Source organism: Choloepus didactylus, chromosome 1 (assembly GCF_015220235.1).
Source record: "Choloepus didactylus isolate mChoDid1 chromosome 1, mChoDid1.pri, whole genome shotgun sequence".
NCBI lineage: Eukaryota > Metazoa > Chordata > Mammalia > Pilosa > Megalonychidae > Choloepus > Choloepus didactylus.
The window spans coordinates 238936782-238963837 of record NC_051307.1 but is presented as its reverse complement, the minus strand read 5'-3'; the positions used below and the strand labels follow the sequence as shown (position 1 = coordinate 238963837).

Sequence of the window (27056 nt, the reverse complement as noted above, 5' to 3'; positions counted from 1 at the left end):
TTTGCTTTCTAGTAGGACTATTTTAGTTGCCAATGATGGAATCTCCAACTCAAACTGACTTAAACATAAAAGGAAATATCTGAGAATTCCCAGTGTAGCCATGGGTTTAAGTGCAGCTGGATCCAGGAACTCAGATGATTTTTGTCAGAACTTGGTCTCCATCTTCCTGTTCTGCTTCCCTCTGTGTTGGCTTCATTCTCATGTAGGATCTTCCTGGGTGGTGGCTGCTCGCAGTTCCTGACTTCTACCACCCTTTTAGCCAAAAGCCCCAATGGAAAGGAGCTTCATTTTCATAATGGTTCCAAAAAAATTACTGGGATTGTGTCTCATTGGACGGACTTGGTCCAATATGGAGGTAATTGATCAGATCAGGGACACAGGTGTGGAAAATCAAATCTGATGTTTTACCCTGACCTCTGAGAGGCTAAGGTCATCTTGAATTGAGAAAAATGTCTTGCAGAGCATTTATTAGGAGATATGAAAGCTGTCATCTTCTGCTGATTTGCAGTGATTTTCTTTTTTTCCTTCTTTTCCTCCCTTTCTCCCTCTCCCAATCCCTCCCTTCACTTTTACCAGCTCCCCCCTCTCTTCTTCTCTCTATCTGTTGCTTTCTATATTTCTGGATCTTCCCTCGCCCCTGCCTCTATCTCTCCCATACCCAATTCCTCTCTCTGGCTTTCTGTCTCCTTAATCTGTGTGTGTTTGCGTGTGTGTGTGTCTCTGTGTGTCTCTGTGTCCCTCTTGCTCTAGAACTGGCTCTCAATCTCTTCTTCCACAAGGGGGAAAATACCTCTTCTGTCGAATGAGGTAGACTGTGGCTTTTCAGAATTGAGACAAGTTAAGGGCTGTTGCCGATAGAGGCATTAGTGCCTGCAGGAGTGCAGACCAGGTGCCCTCTGAGACTTTCCAGCTCTGCAAGCTGACCTGCACGACCACTGTCCTGCAGGCTGATGGCCTTGCCTGTCATCCTGTGCCTGCTAGGTTTTTTCCACAGCCTCATCCTGCAGGGTGGAAGGTTGCTCTGAGCATAAGGACTGAGGAGTAGTGAGGGACAGGGTGGGGCTTGCTGGGTCAGCAAAGAGGCAGCTACAGGACACCCACAGCAGGCTTCATCCCCGTGCCAATAACTGCCCTCCAGAAAACGCTGCTCCACGCCCGCCCCCCTTCCCTGCCTCCCAGTGCAGAGGCTCACAATTGTCCCTGGAATGGGATGAGTCAGAGCTTTGTGTCCATTACCCCAGCCGACTCAAGCTCTATTGTTCTTTGTAAGGCAGCTGGTTTCTGAGAATGACAAAGGCAGGAAGAAGCATCCTGGAAACCGCCACACTCGGGGAGAGCCCATTTCATGCCCCTTGAAGTCATTCAAAGTATCCTGTGTTGGTGGGGAGTGGTGAGTCAGGGCCATTCTTTAGGAGGTACCAGTAGAAGAGGACAATTAATTGCATTTTCTAATGTTTACCTTCATGCTGACCCTAGCCAAAAGAGTCACAGAGATATTCAGATGCAGGGATGGTAGGGAGGGCACTGGGCTCAGAGAAAGGAGACCTGAATTCGAAAGCATGGGAAGACCTTTCTGGCCATGCGCTCTGAAGCAAGCTACAGAACCTCTGGCCTCGGTTTCCTCCTCTGTAAAATGAGATTGACAGCACCAAGAGAACTGTGGTATATGTTAAAATGAGGTGACATATATGAAGGAGTTCAGCATGGTGGGTAAGGAGCATTAGTTAACTCCGTATAGAGTATTATACCTTTCTAGTCCTGAGAGGGAAACTAAGTCCTGGAGAATTTTATTGGCCTAGCCGGTGAGTGGCAATCTAAACCTCTTGATTTCGTTACCTGTTTCCTCTAAGACAATTCATTTTGGGAAGAATCAATACCATCTTTTCTCATGAAAACGCCCCATATGAATGGAATCCAGCAGACTTCAAAGGTCAAATCAGCCATCGAACCATCCTTGTCGTAGACAGGTCTGCTGATGAATAACTAAATTGGAAAATACATCTATGCTTGCTCTTTGGTCTCTAAGATTCAGAATGAAATCATGGTTAGACCAAGAACCTCTAACTGTCAGAATGAAACCAAATGAAAAAAGTAAGGCAGCCTGTCAATAACAGCTTTATTAATTGAATGCTGAATAAGGAACACGTTAAAGAAACCATTAAAATCAGCAATAAAACCATGTTCATACACATACAGTATATCAGTTTTCAATTTTGATTGCACTACCATTCCCTTGCTGACATTTTCTCACGATTCTCCGAGTTGCCTTGGACTCCTCCGCAGTCACCCACATGTAGAAAGCCATCAAGTCAAGGGTTGTTAACCTTACCTCTCTGGACACAGAAGCTCATAGATGGGCTTCGGGAGGTCTGTTGTGGGCAAAATTTTGTTTCCCTTGCCATGCATGCACCAAGAAGAGGGTTCATAGCTTTCATCAGGTTGCCCTAGGTATCTACTAGAAATCAGAGTAAGGTTTTGTTTATTTGTGATTCCCAACATTTTCTAAAGAAAAAATTGCAAACATATGGAAAAGTTGAAAGAAATCATACAGTGAACAACCATATAACCATCACTTAGTTTGCACAGTTATAAACATTTTACTATCTTTGCTTTGTCACATATCTGTCCATCCATCAATCCACTGTATTTTTAATACATTTCAACGTAAGTTGCAGTCATCAGTACCCATCACCCCTGAACATTTCAGCCTGCAAATCACTAACTAGAGTTTAATGTTGTTTATGGTTCTTTTATTGAAGTAAAATTTCTCTACAGTGCAGTGTACAAATCTTGTGTGTCATTCTGTGCATTTTTATAAATGCAAAAACTTGTGTAACTCAAGCCCCTGTCAAGATATAGTACATTTCCAACACCCTGGAAAGTTCCTTTGTACCCCTTCCTAGTCAGTCCTCCCCCTGCCACCCCGGAAGCAAACACCATTGTGATTTTTTTTTCATCATATATTAGTTTTGCCTGTTCTAGAACCTCATATAGATGGAATTGTACAGAATATAGTCCCTTGAGTCTGGCTTCTTTGGCTTGGCTTAGTATTTTGAGGTTCATCCATGTTGTGTGTGTTGAGGTGAGGTTTTAATGATATTAAAATGATAAAATGATATTACAGTCAGCTGACCCCTGAATGTGCCAATTCTGCCTGAGTCCTGGCCACTTCTCCCTGTAAGAAATAAAGAAAAACAAAAACAAGAACAGTTGCTACTTTATTATTAACTTATGTTCCTAATCCTAGTGCAGAGACTAAACTGGCCTGCACCACGTGGCTTAGACTCGAGACCTAAGCAGACACCCCTCTTCTTCCTGACCCAAATCTGAATCTTCATACCATCTGGTGCCATAGCCTAAGGCAATGAGTGAACCCAGGGACCTGAGGGAGAGGAGAAGAGAGGGAGCTGGGTGGCAGACCCAAGGTCATTCCAATGTTTTAGGAGGGTCAGGGAGGATGAGAAAGAAGAGAGGACACATCCAAGTTCCCAACCTGTAACCCAGTGGCCCTTGCCTCCATAAATGGCCTAATCAGATGAGTATCCTCTCCTCTGGGGAAGGAGCTGGGGATGAGAACAGGGTGCAGGATGGGGAGGTGATACTGAGAGGAAGGGAGCCCTCTCTGCCATGCAGGCCAGGTTCGTGTTTTCAGGCGTGACATAGAGAGAGGGGTTGGAACTTCCCACCAGGAGATGAGTAGAGAAGGGTAATGAGTAGGGGACTTGCAAAATATCCAACTTTCAGGTTGCTTTAATTTGGAAATTAAAGCAAACCCTGACATGTCTTTCCAATTCCTCTGCCCCTAAGCCAGGTCAGACCCTGGGCTACAGAAACAGAAATATGCTGTGCCCCAGTCTCTCCCTTTCCATATTTTTTCCACTCTGCTCCTGCTCTGCTTCTGGAATGACTTTCCTTAAGTGCAACTCCAGTCAGCACCCCTGGGACAGACATCTCCTCCTCTTTTAGCTCAGGGGCTAGCCCTCTCCCATCTCTCACTCTCTGCAGAGCCCCTAGAGAACCTGCCTGGCACAGTGGGCCTCCCAATAAGCAGGAGTTGAAATGAATGTCATCAAACTCACAGCACCATGTATAGGTATATTCCTGTTTATGCTATACAGATTCAAAGGCCCTGTGGCAGGAATAAGCTCAGCCTGTTTTAAAAACATCAGTAAGGCTCTATTGATGAAATTCATGCTTAAGTGTTTAGGGGGAGAAGGTACTGATGATTGCATCGTACTTTAAGATGAGTCAAAAAATAAAATGGATGAATAGAAGATGGATAGATAACATGGTAAAGCTAGTTTGGTAAAGTATAAACAACACAATTTAGATGGTAGATATATGTACATTCACTGTAAAATTTTTTAACCTTTTCCTTGCATTTGAAAAATTTCATAATATGATGCTGGAGGAGAAACATCAAGAAGGCCAGTGAGGCTAGGGCAGATGGAGCGAGGGAGAAAGCTGTAGGAGACGAGGACGCGCAGCTCTCCAGGGCCCAGAGCAGAGGGTCTCGTAAGCCACCAGAAGACATCTGGGCTTTGATCCAAGCACAATGGGAAGCCTTTAAAGGGTTTTGAGCAAGGGAGTTTCATGTTCTGATTTATGATTTTGAAAGACCCCTCTGACTGCTGTGGGGAAGAAATGGCTCTACTCAAGCGATAGTGTAGGCCAGGAAGCCAATTAGAGGGGTGATGGTGGTTTGAACCTGCCTGGAAGCCAGGGAGATGGGAGAAGTGGTCAGATTCAGGAGGTAATTTGAAGAAGTTGTTGATGGGTTTGATGCATGGTCATTAAGAGCAATTCCAGGGTTTGGCCTGAGCAAGTAGGTAAATGGTGGTTCTGTTTCCTAAGTTTGGGTAGGGGTGTGGGAGAGTGGTAGGGGAGCAAATCACAAAGTCTGTTTTAGATGTGACAAACACCAATAATAGTCTTTCTAATGAATGATAGCTATTACCACTGCTCTACCACACCCATTTCTGTAATGACACCTGCACATGCAAGGTGTTGTCTCTGTGCTTGTGGCTCAGTTCTACTCCCCCTTGTTTCTTCTCTTTACATTTTTCGCCGTTGCTGCCACCAACACCCCCCCCCCCAGACCTTATGGAGGTCCAGCAAGGGCTGCTGCAGGCTCTGGGGGTGGGAAGGGCAGAACCTAGAAACCCGAGGCAGGCCTCCGTGATCTTCCTAGCGTCAGTAAACCTCTGCCCAGGGCAGCTCCTTTATCAGTGTGGAGAAGCTGGTTCAAAGGGAATCCTGAAGGTAAAAAGTGCTTTGAAAACACCAAGAGCACACATCCTGTTTGGAGTACGCTCCTGGTCTTGTGAAGCCCCTGGCCTTTCCATCTCTATTGCTAGGCTGGCAGACATATTACTTGGCAATTCCAGCATGAGCCTCAAAGATGCAACAGGGGGAGGGACAGAGAGCCTCACATTTTATGGAGAAAGTGACTCAAGTCAATTCCCCACCCTTGCTGTCACCTGTATCAAAATGGCATTGAAAGGCCTTTGCCAGGAAGCCCACTGTGGGAGGCTGACCTATTTGAGGCCTGTTTGCTGCAGAAAGCTCTCTCTGTCCTTGTGCCATTCCATCCCATAGGGTCAGGCACAGGCTTCTTGAGCCCGCTAGTTACAGTGCCAGCTACATGTGTACATTTGTGCATGCATCTGTGTTTGCATGTGTCTGTGTATGAGCATGTGTGCATCTGTGTGTGCATGTGTCTCTGTGTACATGTGCATCTGTGTGTGCATGTGTCTGTATATGCATCTGTATGTGTGTGAGTCCTGTGTGTGTGTGTCTGTGTCTGCAGGTGCATCTGTGTGTGCACCTGTGTGTTCCCGCCTGTGTGTCTGTGTGCATTTGTGTATGTTTATTCATCTGAGTGTGTCTGTGTGTGCATGTGAAACTGTGTGCCTGTGCATATATGTGTGCTTGTGTGTCTGAGTATGTGCTTTTATGCATCTGTATGTGCATGTGTGCCTCTGTGTGTGTGTATGCGTCTGTGTACATGTGTGTGGTGGGAAACATCAGGGGAGAGGAACAGAGGAGTTCCCTTCCTCTGCTCTTTGATTTTCCATGCCCTTAGAAGTACATCAGCTCTGATAACAACAACTAACCATTATAGAGAGCTAACAATGTGACAAGCACTGTTGAAAACACTCTATCTATATTAACTCATTTAATCCTCAGAACAGCCCTATAAGATAGGCATTATTATCATTTCCATTTTACAGATGAGGAAAGTGAGGCTTAGAAAGGACAACTAAGTTGTCCAAGGTCACACAGCTAAAAAGCAGTAAAGCCAGGTGTTCTGACCTTAACTACATGTTGGTCAGATGGATGGATGGATGGATTCAAGATAATCCATGATGAATGGAGCAGATAGTGAATGCCAGGGAAGCTCAGCATAGGGAATGTCTTTGTGGGCTAGAAAGAGCAGGTTCACTTTTGCTACCCTTCTGTTCTATTAGAATTAAAAAAAAAAAAAAAAAAAACATTTATGTGTATTATTTTTACATAAAAGATCCTTTTGTTTACTTCAAAATGTAAATAGATTAATATCCCCACACAGTCAGTTTTCTACCCAGTATGGGCACTTCTCAGGGTACAAATTATAACAGAGGTTAAATAAATCATAGGCACAACCACCCTGTTCCCCAGAAAATCTCTTCTCCAAACATCAGTAGCTTTATGGTCTCAGGCAAACCACTTCAACTCTCTGCAGCTTTGATTTCTCATCTTGACCTACCCCTTAGGTTCAAGCCATTAATAGTTATAATCATGATCATGATAGCTCCTATTGACTAAATCCCCAATGGATATCCATACCATGCTATGTTCTTTCACACATTATCTTTGAATGCTCATAAAAACCTTTGCAGATAATGCAACTGAGGTGTTCAGAGGTTACATAACTTGCCTGATGTCATATGGACAGGAGGTGACAGCTGGGCAGTAAGAGTACCTCAAGGCAGGAGCCTTATGCTCATTGCCAAGTCCAGTGGCCAGCTGCTGTTAACCGGTGAGGAGTAGATGCCTGATGGATAAATGTGCACATGCAAAGAGCTTGAGCTATGGCCCAAATAAGGAACACCTCCCCCCAACCCGATTAAGTACATGGATGAGTTTTGAGGAGTTCAGGAACCTTTCAAATTTGTATACAACATTTTGCACAGATGGGTGTCCACGTTTGGCCTCCCCAAAAGTTAAGGACCACAAAATGTGTTGTAAATGGACAGAGAGGTGAAAGGCTCATGACAAGATGGAAACTGAGCTTCAGGTTTAGAAGAAAAAGAAATTTCTTAAAATGTTGTTTTAATAAGAACTAAAAACTTGAGAACAAGAGGGACTGTGGAAAATAAGGATATGGTGTGTCAGCTACCATTTTACGTTTTTGGAAACCAAAATCCGGAGAAGTTAGATGGCTTATCCCAAGGTCACAGAATGGAGAGCGGATCTGAGCCTAGGACCCCAGCGTCCTGAACCCCAGCCCAAGCTAGTTTCCCCAGGCTTGCTGCCTGTCCTTCCCCAGAGAAGCTGCGGCCTTCCAAGGGAGGCTTCCGGGCTGCCCCGCTGCCGACCTCATGGGTGCTCTTTCCCTTGCTTCCTTTCCAGAAGTGGAGCAGATTGAAGCCATTGCCAAGTTTGACTATGTGGGCCGGTCCCCCCGCGAGCTGTCCTTCAAGAAGGGGGCCTCACTGCTACTGTACCACCGCGCCTCAGAGGACTGGTGGGAGGGCCGTCACAATGGCGTGGACGGACTCATCCCACATCAGTACATAGTTGTACAGGACATGTGAGTGGGAATCGGATCTCTGTGAATGCTGTGTTAGATTCATGATGTCTGGAATGAGCACAGGAAGGGGTTCTGGGTTGTATGCTAAATTTGCTTTCCCTTATATAATACACTTGGTTTTCTGTAAGAATGGGTTATATATAACTCCCCTTTAAATGGTGATCCACTTAACAAATATACAACCAGAATTGACAGAGATGGTGTTTGGTGTCACATCTTGACCCGTGTAACAGCCTTCCTCACCCACCATAGTTATCAGTGTCTGATGGATCTTGCCATCCACCTCCACCTTCCAAGACCCTCCCTGTAGCTGGTGGCCAGCCTACCACCTCAACGGCCCACCATACTCCACCTCAGAGGTGGCTCTGTCAGGGGATGGGCAGAAACAACCATCCTCTTGTTTTGAGTCAGTGGGGTTACTACTTTTAAATTTAAGTGGTGAAAAAAGGTCTTGCCTCCCAAGTACTTTGCCCTACTGGAAGCCCCAGAAAGTCTGCCCCTTCCATTCCTTTGAAAGCCAATGAAGGGCCCTGTACACACACTTCTCCGAGCTCTTGCCAGTTACAGTTGGAACTGACTTATCAGGAAGAAGCTACCAGGCTAGACCTCAAGGGAGAGCAACTGAAAGCATGAGTTTTCAGGGGAAAGGGAAGATTTGAAGTCAGAGTAAAGGCTTGGCCAGGCAAACCCCAAGGGGAATGCCATAGTGGAGGATCCTCAGCAGTCCTCTGAATTTCCAGACCCCGGAGGGCAGGGACAGGTCTCTAGCAGGGAAAGGACCATGGAAGGAGGCAGGCAGGGCATGCAAGCAACCTGGAGCCACCTGTCAATTGTCCAGAGGCCTGGGTGGGGAGGGGAGGATGCAGGCACCTTCCTCCCTTGCTTAGCCCTAAACTGTTTTTCATGGAGCCACTCAGCAGACAGCACCCAGTGCTCGGCTTGCAGACCCCATTCCCCCATTCCAGCATTTAGCCTTGTCCTAGCCTAGAGCAGCCTGGGGGAGAAGAACAAACTAGAAGAGGGGAAAGGAGAAGATAGACATGGGGCAGTAGGATAGAAGAGAGTCTCCTGTTGGAGAAACCAACTTTAGGAGCATTGCCATGGGTGTGCCCGCCAGCCAGGCATGGCTTGGGCAGGGACTTGTCTTGAGCTGTGGGTACAAATAGATTATAAGGTATGTGTTGATCCAGAGAGATTTCAAGGAGTCATGTACACTCTGGGTTTTCTGAAACACCCCCAATTCATGTCTATCCTTCTCAATTCATGCCTGTCCTTCTCCCCAGGGATGATGCCTTCTCGGACAGCCTGAGCCAAAAGGCTGACAGTGAGGCCAGCAGTGGGCCACTGCTGGATGACAAGGCCTCCTCCAAGAACGACCTCCAGTCCCCCACAGAGCACATCTCGGATTACGGCTTTGGGGGGGTGATGGGCCGGTAGGAAATATGGATTCATTGTTCCTTGTAGGGTCATGGAACATGTTCATGTCTGATTTGAGAATTTGGGAGAAGTCAAGGGCAGGAAGGAAAGAAGGAGGGTCCCTCATTTCCCTACATGACATGCTATTGGATACAGCTGAGTGGGCTGGTTGGCTTTGGCCCGAGGATGCCAGGGAATGGGGTGGAAGAGAAGGAAGAAAGATGTATGTTGGCAGCTCACTGCTTTTTATTTAAAATAATAAAAGTAATAATAAGAGAGTGAGTTACAAACTGGCAAGTATTTTTCCTACCTCCCTCCAGTTTCTGTACCTCCTCCTCACTTTCTGAGTTGTTATATTTAAAATTTTAAAACTCATAAATTCCCTGAAATGCACTGTGTAAACAGAAAACTCACACCCACTCATGCTGTCGGGGAAACTGACTCTTGACTCCACCAACTTATTTGGTGGGAGCAGATTTGCCAATTTCGTCACTCCCTGTGGGTGGGCTGGGCTGTGTCACATGACCTTTCTGTCAGGCAAGGAGCTGTGCACGTCATTCTGACTACAGATTTAGTCCAAAGTATATGGCTGTTACCAAAAAGAAAAAAAGCTAAAAGAAAAACTGCCCGTTTCTCACTGCTCTCTCCATCTGATTCTGAAATTGTTGTAGTCTATGTTTTTTCCAGTGGCAAGGTCATGTGATCAGCCCACATGGATTGGTAGTTGGTGATAGAGCCCAAGAGGTCGGTTGCAATGGCAGCACACATTTATGAGTTCATTTCAGCAGAAGTCCCACTGCCTCTTTTCGACATACTCGATTCGGTTCAGTCAAGAGTCCAGGGCCCTGTGAGTGATGATAGATTTGGGAGGACAGTGGAAAGCTGGGGTAGGTAGGTGAAAAAGTCACAGTCCCTTGACTTTAGGAGGACCGTATCTTCTCCTGCCTCTCTTTTTCTCTCCTGCTTCCGCCTCTCATCTCCTTTTCTTCTTGTTCTTTCTTTCCCAGTCTCTCATGCTTTCTGACACCTATGCTTTAGTTCTGATGGGCTACCCACAGGCATTGCTTAGCTTGGCATTGAACGTGGTCCCTGAGTCACACTCCATTCCCGACACATGGTCCGTCCGTCCCCACCCCTTCACCTCTGGCCTTCCCTCCCCAGTGCCTCAGGATCTCTTGTGACATCCATAGGATGTAGCAAGATCTCCTGTGTGTAGAACATTATCTCTTCAAGATGCCTCCACTCCTACTGAAGCTCACGCTAAGGTGGGCAAGGAATAGTATGCCCATTTAATGGGTTAAGAAAATGGATCTCAAAGAGGTCAGAAGGAAAGCCTGTAACAGACAGGACAGGTCTCACCCTCCTAGTATGCATTCCAACAATCCCCTTCTCACTCCACTAGAGCCTCCGTGGGGTGTGAAAGGAATCCAAAGGCATCAAAGGGGTGTCCAGTGATGCAAGTTTCAACTTCGAATGACTAGATCTCCAAGTTTCAACAAAGCCTCTTAGAAGTAGCCTTTTGCTGGGGGTGGGTGGCAGCCTTGGACTCTGTTCAATTCTGTGTTTGGAGGGAGCTGGTAACTTTTTGGTACAGTCAAGCCTCAATGTTTCAGACCGAATAGATCTGCATCGGAATCATGGAAGTGTTGGCCGGCTTAGGAATGTATCACGAGCCAAACTATCAACAAAGCGTTCCCAGGTTGAAATCCTACTGACCTTGACTTAACATGTAGACAAGATTCATTTTGCAATTAGCACCCCTACTATCTGCAGCTTGTAAGCAAAATGCTCCAGATGTCCTCCACCTATGGCTGCGTATTTGCCAAGACAGTCCTTTCATTGCAGAATTGAGGAATCTGACTGAATGAGGCTTTACTATACCCCCTCCCCAGACTAGTGTGTAGTGCATGGCATGGGGGTTGGCTGATCCATTCTGAGACTCGCCAGGGTTGACCTCTGCCCCATGCCCCCTGCCCCCTGGCTCCTTTGCAGAGTGCGGTTACGATCTGATGGAGCGGCCATCCCCAGGCGCCGAAGCGGGGGCGACACACACAGCCCGCCCCGGGGCCTGGGCCCCAGCATAGACACGCCACCCCGGGCCGCCGCCTGCCCCAGCAGCCCCCACAAAATCCCCCTCACCCGGGGGAGGATTGAGAGCCCCGAGAAGCGGAGGATGGCGACGTTCGGGAGCGCCGGCAGCATCAACTACCCTGACAAGAAGGCGCTCTCTGAAGGGCACTCGATGAGGTCGACATGCGGCTCCACCAGGCACAGCAGCCTGGGGGACCACAAGTCCCTGGAGGCTGAGGCCCTGGCAGAAGTAAGGGCCAGTTGGATGGCAGGCGGGGCCAGCCGAGATCCCGGAGGGGCAGGAGGGTGGGCATGCTTGGAGTGGGGAACCACCTTGGCCTTCACGCCGGCCTCAAGGCTAAGTCAGCAAAAAACAGTGAGGTGGCTTCCCTTCCCCTTGCCAGGCCTCGCTGCGGGAGCTGAAGCTAGTTCAGTGCAGCCACCGGCTGGCATTTCTGTAAAGGCTGAAGGCCCCCAGCCTCCAAGGCTGGAGAGGGCAGGAATCCCCTGGGGGGAAGGCCGGATTACTGGGATATGGTGATGGTAGGTGTGGCCACAAAATGGGATGACTGAGTTGTTCATTCATTCATCTATGTGTTCGTTCATTCATTCGTTCATTCACTGACAAGCATTGATGGCATACCTATAGTACAACAGTCACCAAGCTGAGGCCCTAAGAGTGCAGTGGAGACTAAAGCAGAACCAAGCCCTGCCAACATGAAGTTTATAGTTTAGGAAGAGAGAGACATCAATCGATAAACACACAGCCATGAAATCGCAGTTGTGTCGGATTGAAGGAAAAGAACATGGTGTTTTGAGGGCTTAAAATAATGTGGCTGGCACCTAGGCAGGTAGAGACTTCCCCTGGGAGGGCATGAGCTGAGATGCAAAGGAAGGGCAAGGCTAAATAGCTGAGGCTAGAAGGGAAGAATGTTCTGGGCTCTTCCAAATACTTGGGGTCTTAAAAGTTTTCTTCATCAATGAGAAGTCAGTAACTTCTATACTTGCCCAACAAATAGAACTGTGACTTATTTAACAATTTACCCAACTGGTTTCATGTATTTTCGACAGTTCTATCATATGTCCAAAAGTTTCCATTTTCCTCCCTCTGGAATTTGGGGTGGGCACTCATTATGTACCCCCTCCCTGATGTTACCTCCCACTTAATGTAGTGAGAATCCTACTGTGAGAGTGGCACTTGAATCCCTGTTCAAAAGGGGGAGAGGAAAGGTTGTGAGGTAGGCTGTGTTGCAGAGGAGGTCAGGAAAAGTTCCAAGGAAATAGCCAACCCAGAAACAACTCAACCAGCAGCTAAAATTCCTGTTCACACCCTTTGGGTCTAGCTGGGCATCATTTCCTCATGTCCCTGAAGATTAGGACTTTGGCACGTGCCCAGCAGAGGAGGCTGGCTCCCTGATGGTCCCTCCATGCTGAAAGGCCATCTTCTTGGAAACATCCTGCTAGCATCCACCACCATCTGGAAGCATCCTCCAAGGGTCACAGTTGGGGGTGGGCTGCCTGAGACCTGGCCCAGCGCCTTTATGTAAAGAATCACAGCACAGCCTAGGGCAGGGTTTCCAAAAGTAGGTCCCATAGCAGACAAGTTTCATGGGATGTTAATAGAGGAAAAAGTGTTTTGTGGACAAGAAAGTTTGGGAAATCTGGTTTGATTTATCTGCAAGACTTTTTAGGACCTTTAAATATGTTGATGTGGATGTGACTCTCCAAAAGAGAGAACAGGGCACACACCCCATCTCCCAAGCTTCTTTGACCCTTATTCACAGAGAATTTTGCAGGACCAGCCCAAAGCATACACTTTGGAGACTGCTGTTTGTGTTTTTTGGCATCCAGAGATATTTGCACACTCTCTAATTTGATGGCCACCATTAAGAGCTCCTTTCACAGACAGGTAGAACAGGAAAACATGTCAGGAGCCAAAAGAAGACACTGGACAACCGGCTCAGCATCAGTTATTTGCCATCAGCTCTTGACTATGTGAGCTACAAAGGGAAGCTGTGGCCTGGAGAATCCCAAGTAGCAGACAGAGTTACCCCGAATTCTCTGGTCTCCAAATGTCCTTTAGCATTTAGACTTGAACCCAGTTAAAGAGGCCTTTTTGGGAATTTGCAGCATATCATTTGGGAGGAGGTGGAAAGTGCTCACCACCCCACTCTGCCCACCCCTCCCCGGTGCCTCTCTGCATCTCCCCTCTGGAGGGTCCCAGCATCACCGCTCAGACTAACGCAAGGCTCACGCCTAAACCACTCGGCTCATCTTTCTCTGAGCTTCCTGTCTTTCTGGTTCACACTCTGCCAGGGTAGAACGATGGCGGTGGTGATGGTTGTGGTGGGAGAGGGGTGATAATACACTGTATTTATTGACGTTTTGCCTCTCAGCTCATGCTGGACTAAACAGAGAGAGTAGTGATACCAGTAGAAGACTTGGTTCAAGCAGACTGAGTGATGACACGGGAGAGCCGTCCTTGTCACTGCTGGGCTAGGCTGTGGACAGGATCCTCCTCCAAGATGGGAGAGGACTGCCAAGCCTGCTTCCCTGTTTAAAGTACCTCCACAACTGACCCCTGATTAAGGCAAAAAAGGACCCCTTCTTCAAATAACCAATGTTAAGGGGCAAGGCATAAAATGCTATGGGGAAGCATAGAAGCTAATATGAGTCCTTAATCAGAGTCCTTAATAATGGTCTCTTAAAGTCAAAAGGATAATCTGGGACAGTGAGGTGAGGAAGAGATGGTGGCTGGATTGGACTCACTATGGGGGTGATGGACAGGCAGGAGCCCCCTGGGGATTGAGGAAGGAAGGAGGGTAAAACGGGCTGGCCAGACTGGTTCCAAAATCCGACCTCATCACTCTCATTGGACTCATGAGTTTTTCAGGATTTACCCCAGGGAGGAAAAGCAAATATGTCGTTAATAACCTCCCTCACTTGAGGGTGTATACAGTGCCTTGCCACAGTGGTTTTGAGCAGTCTTTCTCCTTGTCCCCTCATGGCAAAGCCCTTTGGGGTCCGGCCCAGAGAGGCCTCGGCAGCGCCTCCTCTGTCCGTTTGATATGTGCGGGTCCCTGTGAGATCCAGTGTCAACCAAAGACTCGGAAAACCACTGTCTGGCAAGTAAATTTGTGAGCTTTTAACAGAAGAACAAAGTGAGATTCAGAGTGACTGGCTTGCCCAAGGTCACACAGTCAGAACGTGGCAGAGGCATCTTTTCCCTCAAAAACCCGGGGCCCTTTGCCCTCTCTGTGTTCCTGGGTGAAATGCTGACTTCCAGCTCCTGTCTCCTCTCTGGAGGTCCTGGCACTCTCTTCCTTTGTCATTCAAAGGGCTCTATACTGGTGAACTCTTAAATATTACCATAATGTGGGAGTTACATAAGCAGATGAGGACTTTTGTTCCTTTTTATTTAAAAAATGAAATTTTCTGGTTACTGAATACACAAAAGAAAGTAGCAGTCCCACCATTGTGGGATGAACATCATGAATATTCTGTTATATAACCTTCAAGTAATTTTTCTATGGGCAAGCATTGTTTTGCTTTTGTTTTTGTTTAAAAACAAAACAAAACAAAACAAAACAAACAGTAATGGTTAGGGACATGGGCTCTGGAAACAGACTGCTGGGGTTCACACTTGGGCTTTGTGACCTTGGGCAAGTTAGTTACCCAGTCTGAGCTTCCATTGCCTCGTGTGAAATGAGGATAATGGTAGCACCTACCTTATGAGAGTGTGAGGATTAAATGGATTAGTGGAAAGGGCTAAGGTCGGGCTCAGTAGTAGCCATTATCGCTATTGTGATTAGCATTATTATTTTTGAGTGCTTACTATGTACACAATGTCATTCCAAGCTCTTCACAGAGACCATGTTGTTTAGTACATGCATCAACCCCCAGAGTTCGGTATTGTAATTATCTGTAATTTAGAAATGATTCTAAGGCTCAGAGAGGCAAAGTAACTTAATTGAGGTCACACAGCAAAGAAGTGGTATAGTCAGGATTTGAACCCACGTCTGTCTGACTCCCTACCTGCCCTCCTGTAGTCTGTCTAGTTTCTGGTGCAGGTGACTCCCACATTGAGTCTCCCACTTGGTCCTGTGACAACCCGGGGTTCAGTCTCCATCCCAGCATGAAACTACTGGGAAACCCTCCCCAAGCAGGCCTGCAGGCTGTGCTGACCAGAGCTCTCTCTGCCCCCAGGACATCGAGAAGACCATGAGCACGGCTCTGCATGAGCTGCGGGAGCTTGAGAGGCAGAACACGGTCAAACAGGCACCAGATGTGGTGCTGGACACCCTGGAGCCCCTGAAGAACCCTCCAGGCCCTGCCAGCTCGGAGCCTGCCAGCCCCCTGCACACCATTGTCATCCGTGACCCAGACGCCGCCATGCGCCGCAGCAGCAGCTCTTCCACGGAGATGATGACCACCTTCAAGCCTGCCCTGTCTGCCCGCCTGGCTGGCGCCCAGCTGCGCCCGCCCCCCATGCGGCCCGTGCGGCCCGTGGTCCAGCACCGATCCAGCAGCAGCAGCAGCTCGGGCGTTGGCAGCCCGGCCGTGACGCCCACTGAGAAGATGTTCCCCAGCAGCTCAGCGGACAAGTCGGGCACCATGTGACCTGCAGGATGGGGCGGCACCGCTACGGCCTGCCCTGGCCTCTGTGGTCTCCACTTCTTCCCAGGAATCCTGGCCTTGGAGAGAGGGAGGGTTTCTCTGTGCAGAGCCGAGGCCTACAGTGTTGGCTGCAGCTCACATCCAGCCACGTGGATCCAACAGACACCCAAAGGAAAGCGCAAGGGCAAGGAGAGCCCCCAGACAAGGAGAGCCCCCAGCTAGAGCATTTCCTTAGATGGTGGCAAACGTTAAATGGCTTCACCCGCATATCATCACTGGAAAACTATTCTCTCTGTATACATATATATGTGTGTATATGTAGATGCAAATATATATGCACATATATATGTACGTATATGTCTGTAGGTGTGTGTGTATATATATATTTATGCATCTATATACATATACTAGATCTGGACACACACATACTAAATGTATATAGTATCTCCTTTTTCTTTTTATGAAACTTAGATTTACCTCAGATCCATGCCACCAAACATCTCCTGCTGAGTTATTTGGTGGGATTTGCAGGGACTTTTCTGGGAGAATTTAGAAGCCCACAGTAACTGCGAATGAAGCAATACACCACTAACCTGCAGAAAACAAAGCAAAAACAATCTCCCACTGTCTCCAGAAGTCGTGGCCTTCCCGAGCAGTCTGCCCCTAAAGGAAGGGTGGGGCAGGGGGTACCCAGCGCAGGCTGCTCCTAGGGGTGGGAAACCCTTCACAGAAAACCCCTTCCATCCCAGAGACCCTGCCCTTCCACTCAGAGGCCAAAGGCCAACTGTACACCTGAAGGCACGGGAGGAAGTTGGCGAGAAGAACCCCGACCACGGAACCCTTGTGTTTGTATGTAGAAAAGGGGGATAATGAGACCCGAAGCCCCATCATAGCACAGTATTATGTGTGGTTGGGAAAAAGAAAAAAAAAAAAATAGTGGTGTGGAAAACTTCAAAACCTAGAAACGCTGTAGGAATAAATCTGTGGTAACTATAGAAGTTTAACTTATGCCATTTTGAAATATTTAATTTTTTCTTTTCCTCTTTCTACTAATTATACTGTGTCAGATTCGGAACTAAACAGGCAAGGAGGCTTTGAGTTACATCATTTTAATTTAACGTCAAGCCAGGCCGCCCTCTGGCTGTGCGTCTTGCATGATGTGCATGATCCGGAAGTGACCAGCTCAGACCACGGGCATGGAGGGGCCGTCCTTCGCACTTCCTGTCCCAGACAACACAGCCAGTTGAGTTTATGCAAGTGAAATAACCTCTCTCCCTTGCCTTCCACTTCTCCTGCCCCCTCCAGGGCATCTAGTGCAGATGAAAATATGGTGATAGAAATGGGGGAGTGACCTTCAGGTATAAAGAGCAAGGTTTCTGCCTTTTGACTGGGTAAAAGGCCTTCTGTGTTGCTTTCATTCGATTCCATTTTACTTCCTCTTTTGATCTCTTGGCTTTAGTTTTCCAGGAATGGGCTGTTTCTGGATAATAGAACACAGGTGAATCCAATCCTAATGGGACCACTTTTTCTTCTCCCCTCATGCCAAGCTAAGGGCCTCCTCCCTACCATTCTCAAGCTTCATCTCTCTTCTCCTCTCGAGGCCTCTTGGTGGTCTCCATGGCTGTGGTTTGGAGTCAAAAGTCTTGTGTGTGAGTCTCAGACCCTCCACTTAGCAGTTTTGTGACTTTGGGCATGTCACTCCACCTCATTGGGTCTCAGACTCCTGCTCCATAAAATGAGGATAATACTGCTAAAATGAGATGATGTGAGAGAACCAGCTTTGTAAATTGGTAAGCACTGTACAAACCCTTTTGCTCTTGTTATGATCATTAACAAGGTAAGTCTTATAGGTCAAAAACCACCCAGGACATTTCTTTTGAAATGTCCTATTAGCATTTGAGAAGTGGGCAGCTGGAATTTTCCTATCAGTTTAATGAGAGCCCTGAAGATATAAGGGCCCTACAGATATATCTACCCCATTGATGCTTGAAATTCCATCAGCATTTCAACCAGCTGAATTAAATTTTGCCCTCTCTAGTAGGGAATGGTAAGTCATTCTACCTAGTCTGGACAGGCGAGCATTCAGACCACAGAGCAAAGGAAAGAATTCAGAAAGGGCCCCAAAATGACAAACTTGACCTTTGTTGTTTTGCCTAGAGCCAGCCCTTCCTTTATAGCTCTTGGATATGCAGGGGCCCCAGAACCAATCAGGAGCCCTCTGCCTTTGAGCATATGAAGACATTACCCCCATTTTACAGCTTAGGAAAGCAAGGCCTTGGAGTGTGCAGTGACTTGCCCAAGATTTAGTAGACAACTGAGAGTGGGGGCTGTCAGCTAGTGAAGTCATTTATTTGCAAGGTTGCTATGCCATGCATCCAGGATACAAGACTTCTCATTTCTTTCCCTGAGATACTCCCAGACCTTAAATCTAGTCATCTCCCACATAAAATATAATAGTCTCTGCCATGATTACCTATTGGAAAGCCAAAAATTGCCTGATATATATATATAACACCAGTCAGACTTTGTGTATTTTTCTCTGAATTGAATTGACTAGCTTTGTCTTCCGTTACTGAAGATGGACCTGCCTTTCACCAAATTCCATGAAGGCAGAGCCTTAAATGTTTTCTTTAACCACCTACTTTTCCATAGGGACACAGCTGATGATCTCACATTCAGAATAGCTCACACACAGTGGCAGACATATCCCCACTCATCCAGCCCCTAATCAGAGCTTCGGTGCAGAACCAAATGGAAAAATACTTTTCTGCCCCCCACCCCTTCCTGCTCAAGTGCTATGCATGCCTCCTTCACCCTCCACCTGCATCCATCGGGCCCTGGCCTTCTCTGCCTGACTCCTGCCTGTTTTGGTCCACTATATATTGCTGTATTTGCTTAAATGCTGGAAAGTAACTGTTAAAATGTGAAACTGTAATTTTTAAAAAGGCTACAATGAAATTACGGCCAGTGCCACTCACCAAATCTTTGCACCTAGTAGATAGATCAATGTAAAAACAAATACCAGAAACCTACGTGTACAGTGAGTGTGGGGGGAAATGTAATAACCTAGTTAGTAGTCCTCAATATAACCAGTTGTACAAGGCGAAGTGGTGTTTACCTACTTGTTCATCACTATTACTGAAAGCTGTACCAATCGGTTAGTTGAAAAACGGGCATTTCTGTTGCTTCACGGAATGATTTCTTAACCTTCGACTTACCCTGAAGTCAAGCCTTTTGTCTTTATGTGTAACTGATGTTCAGTCTATTTTAGGAATGAACCAGCAAGATGTTCATTTAGAACTGACCAAAGACAATTCCTGGTCCGGTTTCCTTGGCCTCACAGCCCAGCTGCCGCTGAAGACTACCAGGGGCCAGCCCTCCTTGGATGAAATTGAGAACAAGCCGTGCTTCCTACCCCTCTCCCCCCTTTACTCCCTTTTCCTCTTAAAGAGCTGCTCTGAGCTGTGGGATTCTATGAAAAATTCTTGCCTTTCCTTGTTTCCAGTGCTAACGATTTCTCACCTCGAAGCGCCTTTTGAACCCCAGACAGAGCGCACAACCGGAGGGAATTTGTGGGCTTGGGAAGGAGACTTGGGGGTGTTTACTCTGAGGTCACCCAGCCAGGGGTCAGGAGAGAATTGAGTTCCTAAGGGACAAAAGGTTGATGTTCAATGAAGAAGTCGGAGTGGGAAGAGACAGGGAACTCGAGCCATGCTTTGGCTCCCGGCTGGAAGCAGTGGTTCAGAGCTCTGCCTTATGAACACTGAAGGACTGGTTTATGGTACACAGAGGGGAGCTGGTGTGGGAAAGGGCCTTTACATGGGGCCTCCTTCTCTGTTGGAGCCCCTTGGAGTGCCTTGATGGGTGATTTCCTTCTCATTCAGAAGGCACGGGTGCAGAGGCCTTCCTGTGATGTGGTGGTATTTTGGCACTCAGCACACGTACATATGCCTGATGGGAAACCACAATGACAGTGTCATGGTTCTTCCTCTCAGTCTTTCTGGTTCTCTCTTCACTCTTCCAGTTGGTTCCACACTAGGGCAAATGCCTTATTCTCCTGAGAAACTCAGAAAGAAGACTGGCTGGCTCACAATCACGGCGGTGGGCCCTGTTGGACTGGGGGGCAGGGAGCAAGGAGGAAAAGGCAGAAAGGGGTGAGCCAAAGTGTTGCTTGGCTGATTTTCTGCTATGCAGAGCAAATGCTGACGTTTCATGTCAACTTCCCTGGTTCTCTGGGGTCTCTCTTCTGGGCAGTGATGTAGAGAATTCCCCACACACCCAGAGCTGCCCAAAGGGGCCGATAGAAAGGACTTTTCTGTCAGATCTGAGTCCTCCTGGCTTCTTTGAGGTTGATCTTCCAGTGTCCCCCTGTCCCTTCCTCTGGGACTGGCCAAATGGCCATCGCTGCCCCTTGCTGACACCTTCCTTCTGTGTGAACTGCCCCAGGCAAATAACGAAGCTTCTGTTCCTTGAACCAGAACAACCAGAGTGCACTTTTCCTTCCTTAGACGGAAGTAGATCCTGGCTAGAGATTCTGTTCAGGCTCTAGTTCCCAGCAGTGTGACTGTTTACATGGTTTGGCAATAGGTTTTGATTCTGATCGCTTCAGAGTGGCTGGTCTATTTTGTTTCGTTTGGTTTCTTTCCTCCCCAAATTGTGTCAGGAAAAACAAACCGAAGCCACTCTAGGAAATTGCTGGTTGCCTGTCCCCACGTGATGATAAGTGTCGCCCTCTTCTGGATATCATTTCTCTACCTTATGACCAAACGCCCGTCCTGTAGAGTGTCTGATTGGATCCTCTGTCGCGTATTTTGATGGTGCCTGCTGGTTTGACGTGGAGCTATCCTGTGAAATAAAACAGCTTAACTTTTCTCAAGCACACTCTGGTGGCTTTTTGACAGGGCGAGTGACCTCGGGGATCGAGGGACCTGGGTGGGTGGGTGGGGTCCTGCCCTCCTTTCCACACTGTCTGGGTGCTTTTCCCAGTAACTGCGCCTGAAACGTCCTTTAGCTCAGAGCTCACGAGGTGAAGGCCAAGGTTATGCCTCAACTGTAGAGCTAACTGAAGGATGTGACTGTGCATTGGGCACTGGGAAAGCAAGAACTGGAAACGTCAAAGCAATGGCAAGTGGGAGCAGGGGCTACCTGCTGAAGGAAGTACCTTCAAAAGCATGCACAAGAATTTTTATTCATTGCCCACACATGTGTGCTACAGCCTCTTGGACTTTTTTTTTTGCCTGTGTTTGGTGTGTGTGTGTGTGTGTGTGTGAACCTTTTATTATCAGTTACTTCTGTCCCAGGCACCAGATTAAGCCCTTGCATGCATTTTCTCATCTAATTCTCAAAACAGCCATTGAAGGTAAGTACCACGATCCTACTTCATTCAGCAGATGCGGGAATTGAGGTTTTGAAAAGTTACATGACCAGGAGTGGAGGAGCCAGAATTTGAACCCAGTATGTCTGACTCCAAAGCCTTGCCCCTTAACCCCTCATTGTTTATACTCATTACACCAGAGGATTGGGGGCAGACCTCATAATTAAAGGTTGCATGCTGCGTGCTGCTGTCAAGGAATACTCCAGGGCTGTCCTGTCTGATGAACCCTCTGGTGGATCTTCATGCAAGAAAGAGCCTTTTTGTGGAAGAGAACGGGGTCTTTTCGCCAGCCCCAGTGACTGCCACATTCCTCCTATCACCATTTACTTGCTTATAGGCATCTTCATGCTAATCCCAGACTCCTCCACTGTAAAACCTTCTGAGAGGCTAAATTTTGCATACATTCTGCAACTTGTTTACTTGCTCATAGCAATAGTGCTCTCCTGAGAGCCTTCAATCGAAGCCTCTCATTCATTCAACAAGCCTGGAAGAAGCACCTGTTCATGGGCCTTGTCCAACTTAGCTGCCAGGGAACAGATGAGACCCAGTTCTTACACTCAAGCTGCTTATAGCCTGATTGCACAAAGTAATCACTCCAGAATTCTGAAATCAACTTTGACTCGGTACGACAATGATTACTAAACCCTCAGAGGCACAAAGAAAGGACAGATCCTAGCTGCTTCACTGCTTGCCATTAATTAAGTACAGTCCATTGATGGATTGTCCACTCCCTGGGTATATCTGTTTGGGATTTCTTTGTTTGCAAATGGCAAAATATACAACCCCCAGAAGCCTGAAAAAAAGGGGGGTGGATTTAATGGCTCCCATGACTGGAAAGTTCAGGCTAGGCAAAACCCACCCTCAGGCTGCATATTTCTCCATCTCCCAGCTTGGCTCTACTCAGTTCTTTTGGTTAACCTCATGCTCAAATAGGCTGTCCCATAACTTGCAATTGCATGGTGGCTGCAGGAGCTCTTTCTGTCCACATCTCCTCAGCTTCAAAAGAATAAAAGTCTTGTGCCTGATTCTCATTGGTGAGAATTAAACCACATGTCCACCCCTGAACCAGACCAGGACAACAGAACAGACTGATTTGGTTTAAGCAACCCTGTTTTCAAGGGTGGTGCCTATCCCACCCAAACCTTGTATCAGGAAAGAATAGTTCCCCAAAGGAGATTCTTGGTAGTATCTTCATTCTACAGACTCACACAAAATAATTACATGGTTGCTGTTTCATTCAGTACATTTTAGGATAGTGAATTTTGCAGCACTAACTAATGGATACACTAGAAAAAAATGCTGATGCAAATACACCAAAATTTTGCACATGTCCCTGAATTCCAGGTTAACTTAATTAACATTTATGGAGTGCCTACCATATGCCAGACACAGTGCAAAACAATTTATATATGTTGCCTCTTTGAGTCCTCACAACAACCTTCCAAGGTAGATTCTGTTAGTATCCCTGTTCTTCATACAAGGAAACTAAGATTCAGGATTTAAGTCTAGGATTCCACAGCTGCTCTGGTTCCAGAACCTAAACTTGTTGCTACCCTGCTACACTACCTGCGAAATAAAACATAGGAAACACATTCTGGTTCAGCCATTTCAGGCCTGCAGGATTCTGTGTCCCCAAGGGCCTGGATGTAGGGAAGCTCATTGCACTGGCAGCCACCTTAAGAGTAAAGTCTATTCCAGCTTCTCCTGGGAACCTGTGGTAGCGCTGTCAGTCATCAGTCTGTTTTAACCCTAATACTGAGTAGAATGACTACTACTGAGTCCTCACATCAGTGCCATGTTTGTCATTACTATTGTTGAGAACGCTTTTTATGTTCTTTTTTTTTTTTTTACTCCAACTGTCCAAAGAACATAGGAATTTATTGTAGGTAGGATGTTCATTTTACAGAAGGAGAAGCTGAGGAAGGAACAGAGGACACATGACTTGCCCCAAGGTCCAGGACCAGATTGGGGGAGAGAAAAGGCCTCTGGCTTTCTTGGCCCCTTGGCCACACACCCTTAGATGGAACCACTCTCCCCACGTCTGCCCCTACTATGCCCCCTCCCATGTCTCACACTGTCTTCCTGGGTGATTTTGACCAGCTTTAGAGGTGGGCATAAGTGTGAAGACTTCAAATGTGAATCCAGCCCCGACCTTTACCAGCTTGTGATCTTGGCAAGTGACAAAACGCCTCAGAGCCCCCATTTCCTCAAACATGGGGCAAATGAGAGAATCTACTTCACAGGGTGGTTTGACGTCTGAGCAGGACGATCTATGCAAAACAACCAGGCCAACCAAGCACTCAGCAAATGCACTTTCTGCTTCATCTGGTTGCTTCTGTTCATGAAAGAGTTTCTGCTTCATCTCATGCTCTCTGGAAATGAAGACCTGTTTGTGGAACATCTGATGAGTGGTTGGACCAAATGAGCTTTAAAGGTTGTGCTTGAACTGGGACACCACCATTGATTGGCTACCAGATTTTGTGCAAGTATCTTCAGATTCTGTATGCCTTGATTTCCTCATCTATAAAATTAAGAGGTTGGGGAAGATGATCTTGAGTGCCTCTTCCACTCTTAGGGCCCACTTGGTACCTCCACAAAAGGCAGCAGAAACACACACCGGAGATGTCAACCGTCCGCTGCCATGCCCACTTTGATCTCTAAAAGGAACAGCCGTTGCTCCTCTAGCTTTTGTGGCCATGTTTGGTATCTTGTTACCCCATTCCTTTGCCCCAAGTGATTGGCCAAAGGTGACAGGCTGGTTAGTAATTTTGGCCCTTAGCAAGCTGGGCCGATAGATGGCCTCTCTTAGAAAGTTTGACCAGGAAGTGACGAAACAACTGGGCCCATTAACAGAAGGAGCAGAAGATGAAAAACCATAATGATGAGTTGGAGGCAGGGAGGTACCCCGTATGCACCACATGGAGGCTGAAGCCACGCAGGAGAAGAAGTGATGATCATGGTAGGAAAAGCAGCCTTCAGGAGCAAAATGGTCTGGTCCTCCAAGAGAATCAGAGTAACTGGTCCCATGCTTGTCTCTTTCTCTGTTTCCAACATTGGGAATCCTTATGCTCAACCTCCTTTACTTGCAATCAAAAGGAAAAAGAGAAAAGAATAATCATTCTAATATATTCTGAGCATTTGCTAATATCCCAGGTATTCTTCCGGGTATAACAACTCATTAATCCTTTCTACCACCCTACAAAATAGGTCTATTATTATTCCCACTTTAAGATGAGGACATAACAGAGGCTAAGGTGAACTGGCTCAAGGACACACTGCTCGGAGATTACAGAGATGGGGATTCAGACAAGGCTTTCCTTACTTATAAGCCAATTAGTTGCTCAATAAGTCTTTGATCCCTTGATAAGTACCTTGGCTTTTTTTTTTTTTTTTCTCTTTACATGCTGCTGTTAAGATATACATTGTCAGGACTCAGTTGGATTACAAATGACCAAAAACCAACTCAAACTGCCTTAGATGAAAAGAAATACTTTTGTCCCTGAAAAGTAACTGAAAAACCCAGGGTGAACCTGGATTCAGGCACGACTGCCGATCGTAGCACCAGTGATGTCAGTGGGGTTCTGTCTCACCACCTCCCAGCTCTGCTCTCTTCCACGTTGTCTACATTCTCAAGCTGACTGTTCCCCAGTGACGGCAAAGATGAGCCAAAGCAACTCAGACCTACATCCTCACGACTTACCTACACCACCCACAAAAAGTGTGTCTCTTTCCCAGTAGATGAGTAAATCATCTACTGATGACCAGCTTGAGTCACATGGTCCTGTCACTGGATGGAGAGCGGGTGCTACTGTTAATGACCAGTCCGGTCACTTGCCCATTCTTGAGCCAGAGATTGGGGTCAGCCTTATTTCACCATGTGGTTGAAAACAGTGGAAGAATGGTTCCCCAAAAGAAAGAGATGGACTCTATTATCAGAAAAAGGATGCCAGGCAGGCAAAACTCCAGAGAGCTTATCAAGAGCTGCAGTTTCCATTCATAGCCCAGGCTCAGATATTCTTGCCATTCCTTCCTCCATCCATGGACTCAAGTCAACTGTAAGATGACACCCCCACAGCACCCATCCCCAAAGAGGAGTGCAGCAGCGCATATGCATACAGTGAGGTCTCCAAGACCAGGCTGTCTGGGTTTAAATCCTTGTTTCCCCTACTTGACAGCTGAGAAAACTTGGGAAAGTTTTTTAACAGCTCTGCCCCTCCATTTCTTCATCTCTCAAGTATGGACAGTAACAGTATTTGCCCCATAAGCTTGTCGTGAGGATTAAATGACTTAATACATGTAAATGCTTGGGACAGGGCCTGGCACAGAGAACACAGTAAATGCAGCTGCTGTAATTATTATCTTGCCTCTTGGAGAGTCTGAATCCAGTGTCCCAGTCCCAGTGCCCCATTCATATTGTTATGGGTTGCATTTTGTCCCCAAAAAGACATATCCAAATCCTAACCCCCGATTCTGTGAATGTGAACTGATTTGTAAATATTGTCTTTGAAGATGTGATTGGTTGAGATGAGGCCAAACTGGATTAAGATGGGCCCCAATCCAATACAACTGGTGTCCTTACAACCAGAGGAAATTTGGACCCAGACAGAGAGAGAGAGACCGCCATGTGAGCTTAAATTATGCCACAAGCCAATGAAAGCCATGGGTTGCCTGTCAAGGTAGAGTCAGGGACCAGATTCTCCCTAGTAAGAGAAAGCATGGCCCTACCTACAACTTGAGCTCCAGAACCGTGAGACCATAAATTCTTGCTGTTCAAGCCAAGTAGTCTGTGGTACTCTGTGACAGCAGCCCTGGCAAACTAAGACAGTTACGTGCCCCAGCAGACCTTGGGGCTTTCCTGTAACTCAGATGGCTGATGGCCTGTGTCTGTCCCAGAGCCCCAAACAGGAACATACAAATATGCTCACATGAAGCCCTTACCATGTGCCAGGCACTGTTTTAGGCAATTTACAGACTAATTCATTCTCTCCCAACAGAAAAGCTATAAGGCATGAATTATTATTACCCCACAAGGTTCAGAGAGATCAAGTAACTTTCCCAAGACTGCACAGTTGGTAAGTAGTTTTTGTTTCCGACATCCCCAGCCAAGGTCTCCATTTCCAGTCAGGTTAAACCAGTGTCTGCAGGGACCCAGCAAGACAGAGGCTCCTGGTTACTACCCCTTCCTGGTCTTCAGATACACAGACAAGTGGTTGCAGGAAAGAATGCAGCCAGGTTAATTAGACTCTTTCCCCCTATAGCCACAGCACAGGCCCCTGCACATGGAACGAAATTAAATAGAAGAATGAAAGCATGAACAGGGTTTTAATTGTGCACCTGCATTTCCTCTTCAAGGCTGGGGTCCACAACCAGCCTGATACTCTGCTGCCCCCATGTGGTCATTGTTAATATGGCCAGTAGGCTGTGAGAGCTCCAATTTTTATTATGAACAATTTCAAATTTACGGAAGAATAGAGAGAGAAGTATAAATAAACCGTTATGTCTGTCATTTGACTGACAATTATTTATACTCTACCAATTTTGCTTTACCTTTTATCACTGAATTTCAAGTAAAGTCACCGACATTGTGACATTCCACCCTGAAATAGTTCATCACCCATCCCTAAAAAATGACATTTTCTTACAGAATGACAAACCTGTTGTCACACCTTATAAAATTAATAATAATTTCTCAATATAACCTAATACCTAATCCTTATTCAAATTTCCTGTCTTTTTAAAGTTGGCCTGTTCAAATAAAGATCCAAGCAAGGAGCACACATTACA

At 46.8% G+C, this 27056-nt stretch overlaps 1 protein-coding gene across 7 annotated transcripts in view; it reads left to right on the top strand.

The window, feature by feature from the left end:
* Positions 1 to 20769, top strand: part of SRGAP3 (SLIT-ROBO Rho GTPase activating protein 3) — a 355578-nt gene extending 334809 nt beyond the window's left edge. For 6 of the 7 annotated variants that reach the window (XM_037800919.1, XM_037800931.1, XM_037800916.1 and 3 more), the window contains 4 exons: positions 7615 to 7795; positions 9079 to 9228; positions 11204 to 11531; positions 15488 to 20769. In XM_037800919.1, the coding sequence (XP_037656847.1) occupies positions 7615 to 7795; positions 9079 to 9228; positions 11204 to 11531; positions 15488 to 15901 (1073 nt within the window). In that variant the 3' untranslated portion in view covers positions 15902 to 20769. The remainder of the gene's footprint in view (positions 1 to 7614; positions 7796 to 9078; positions 9229 to 11203; positions 11532 to 15487) is intronic. The other variant, XM_037800928.1, reaches the window with a different exon arrangement.
* The last annotated feature ends 6287 nt before the right edge of the window (positions 20770 to 27056 follow it).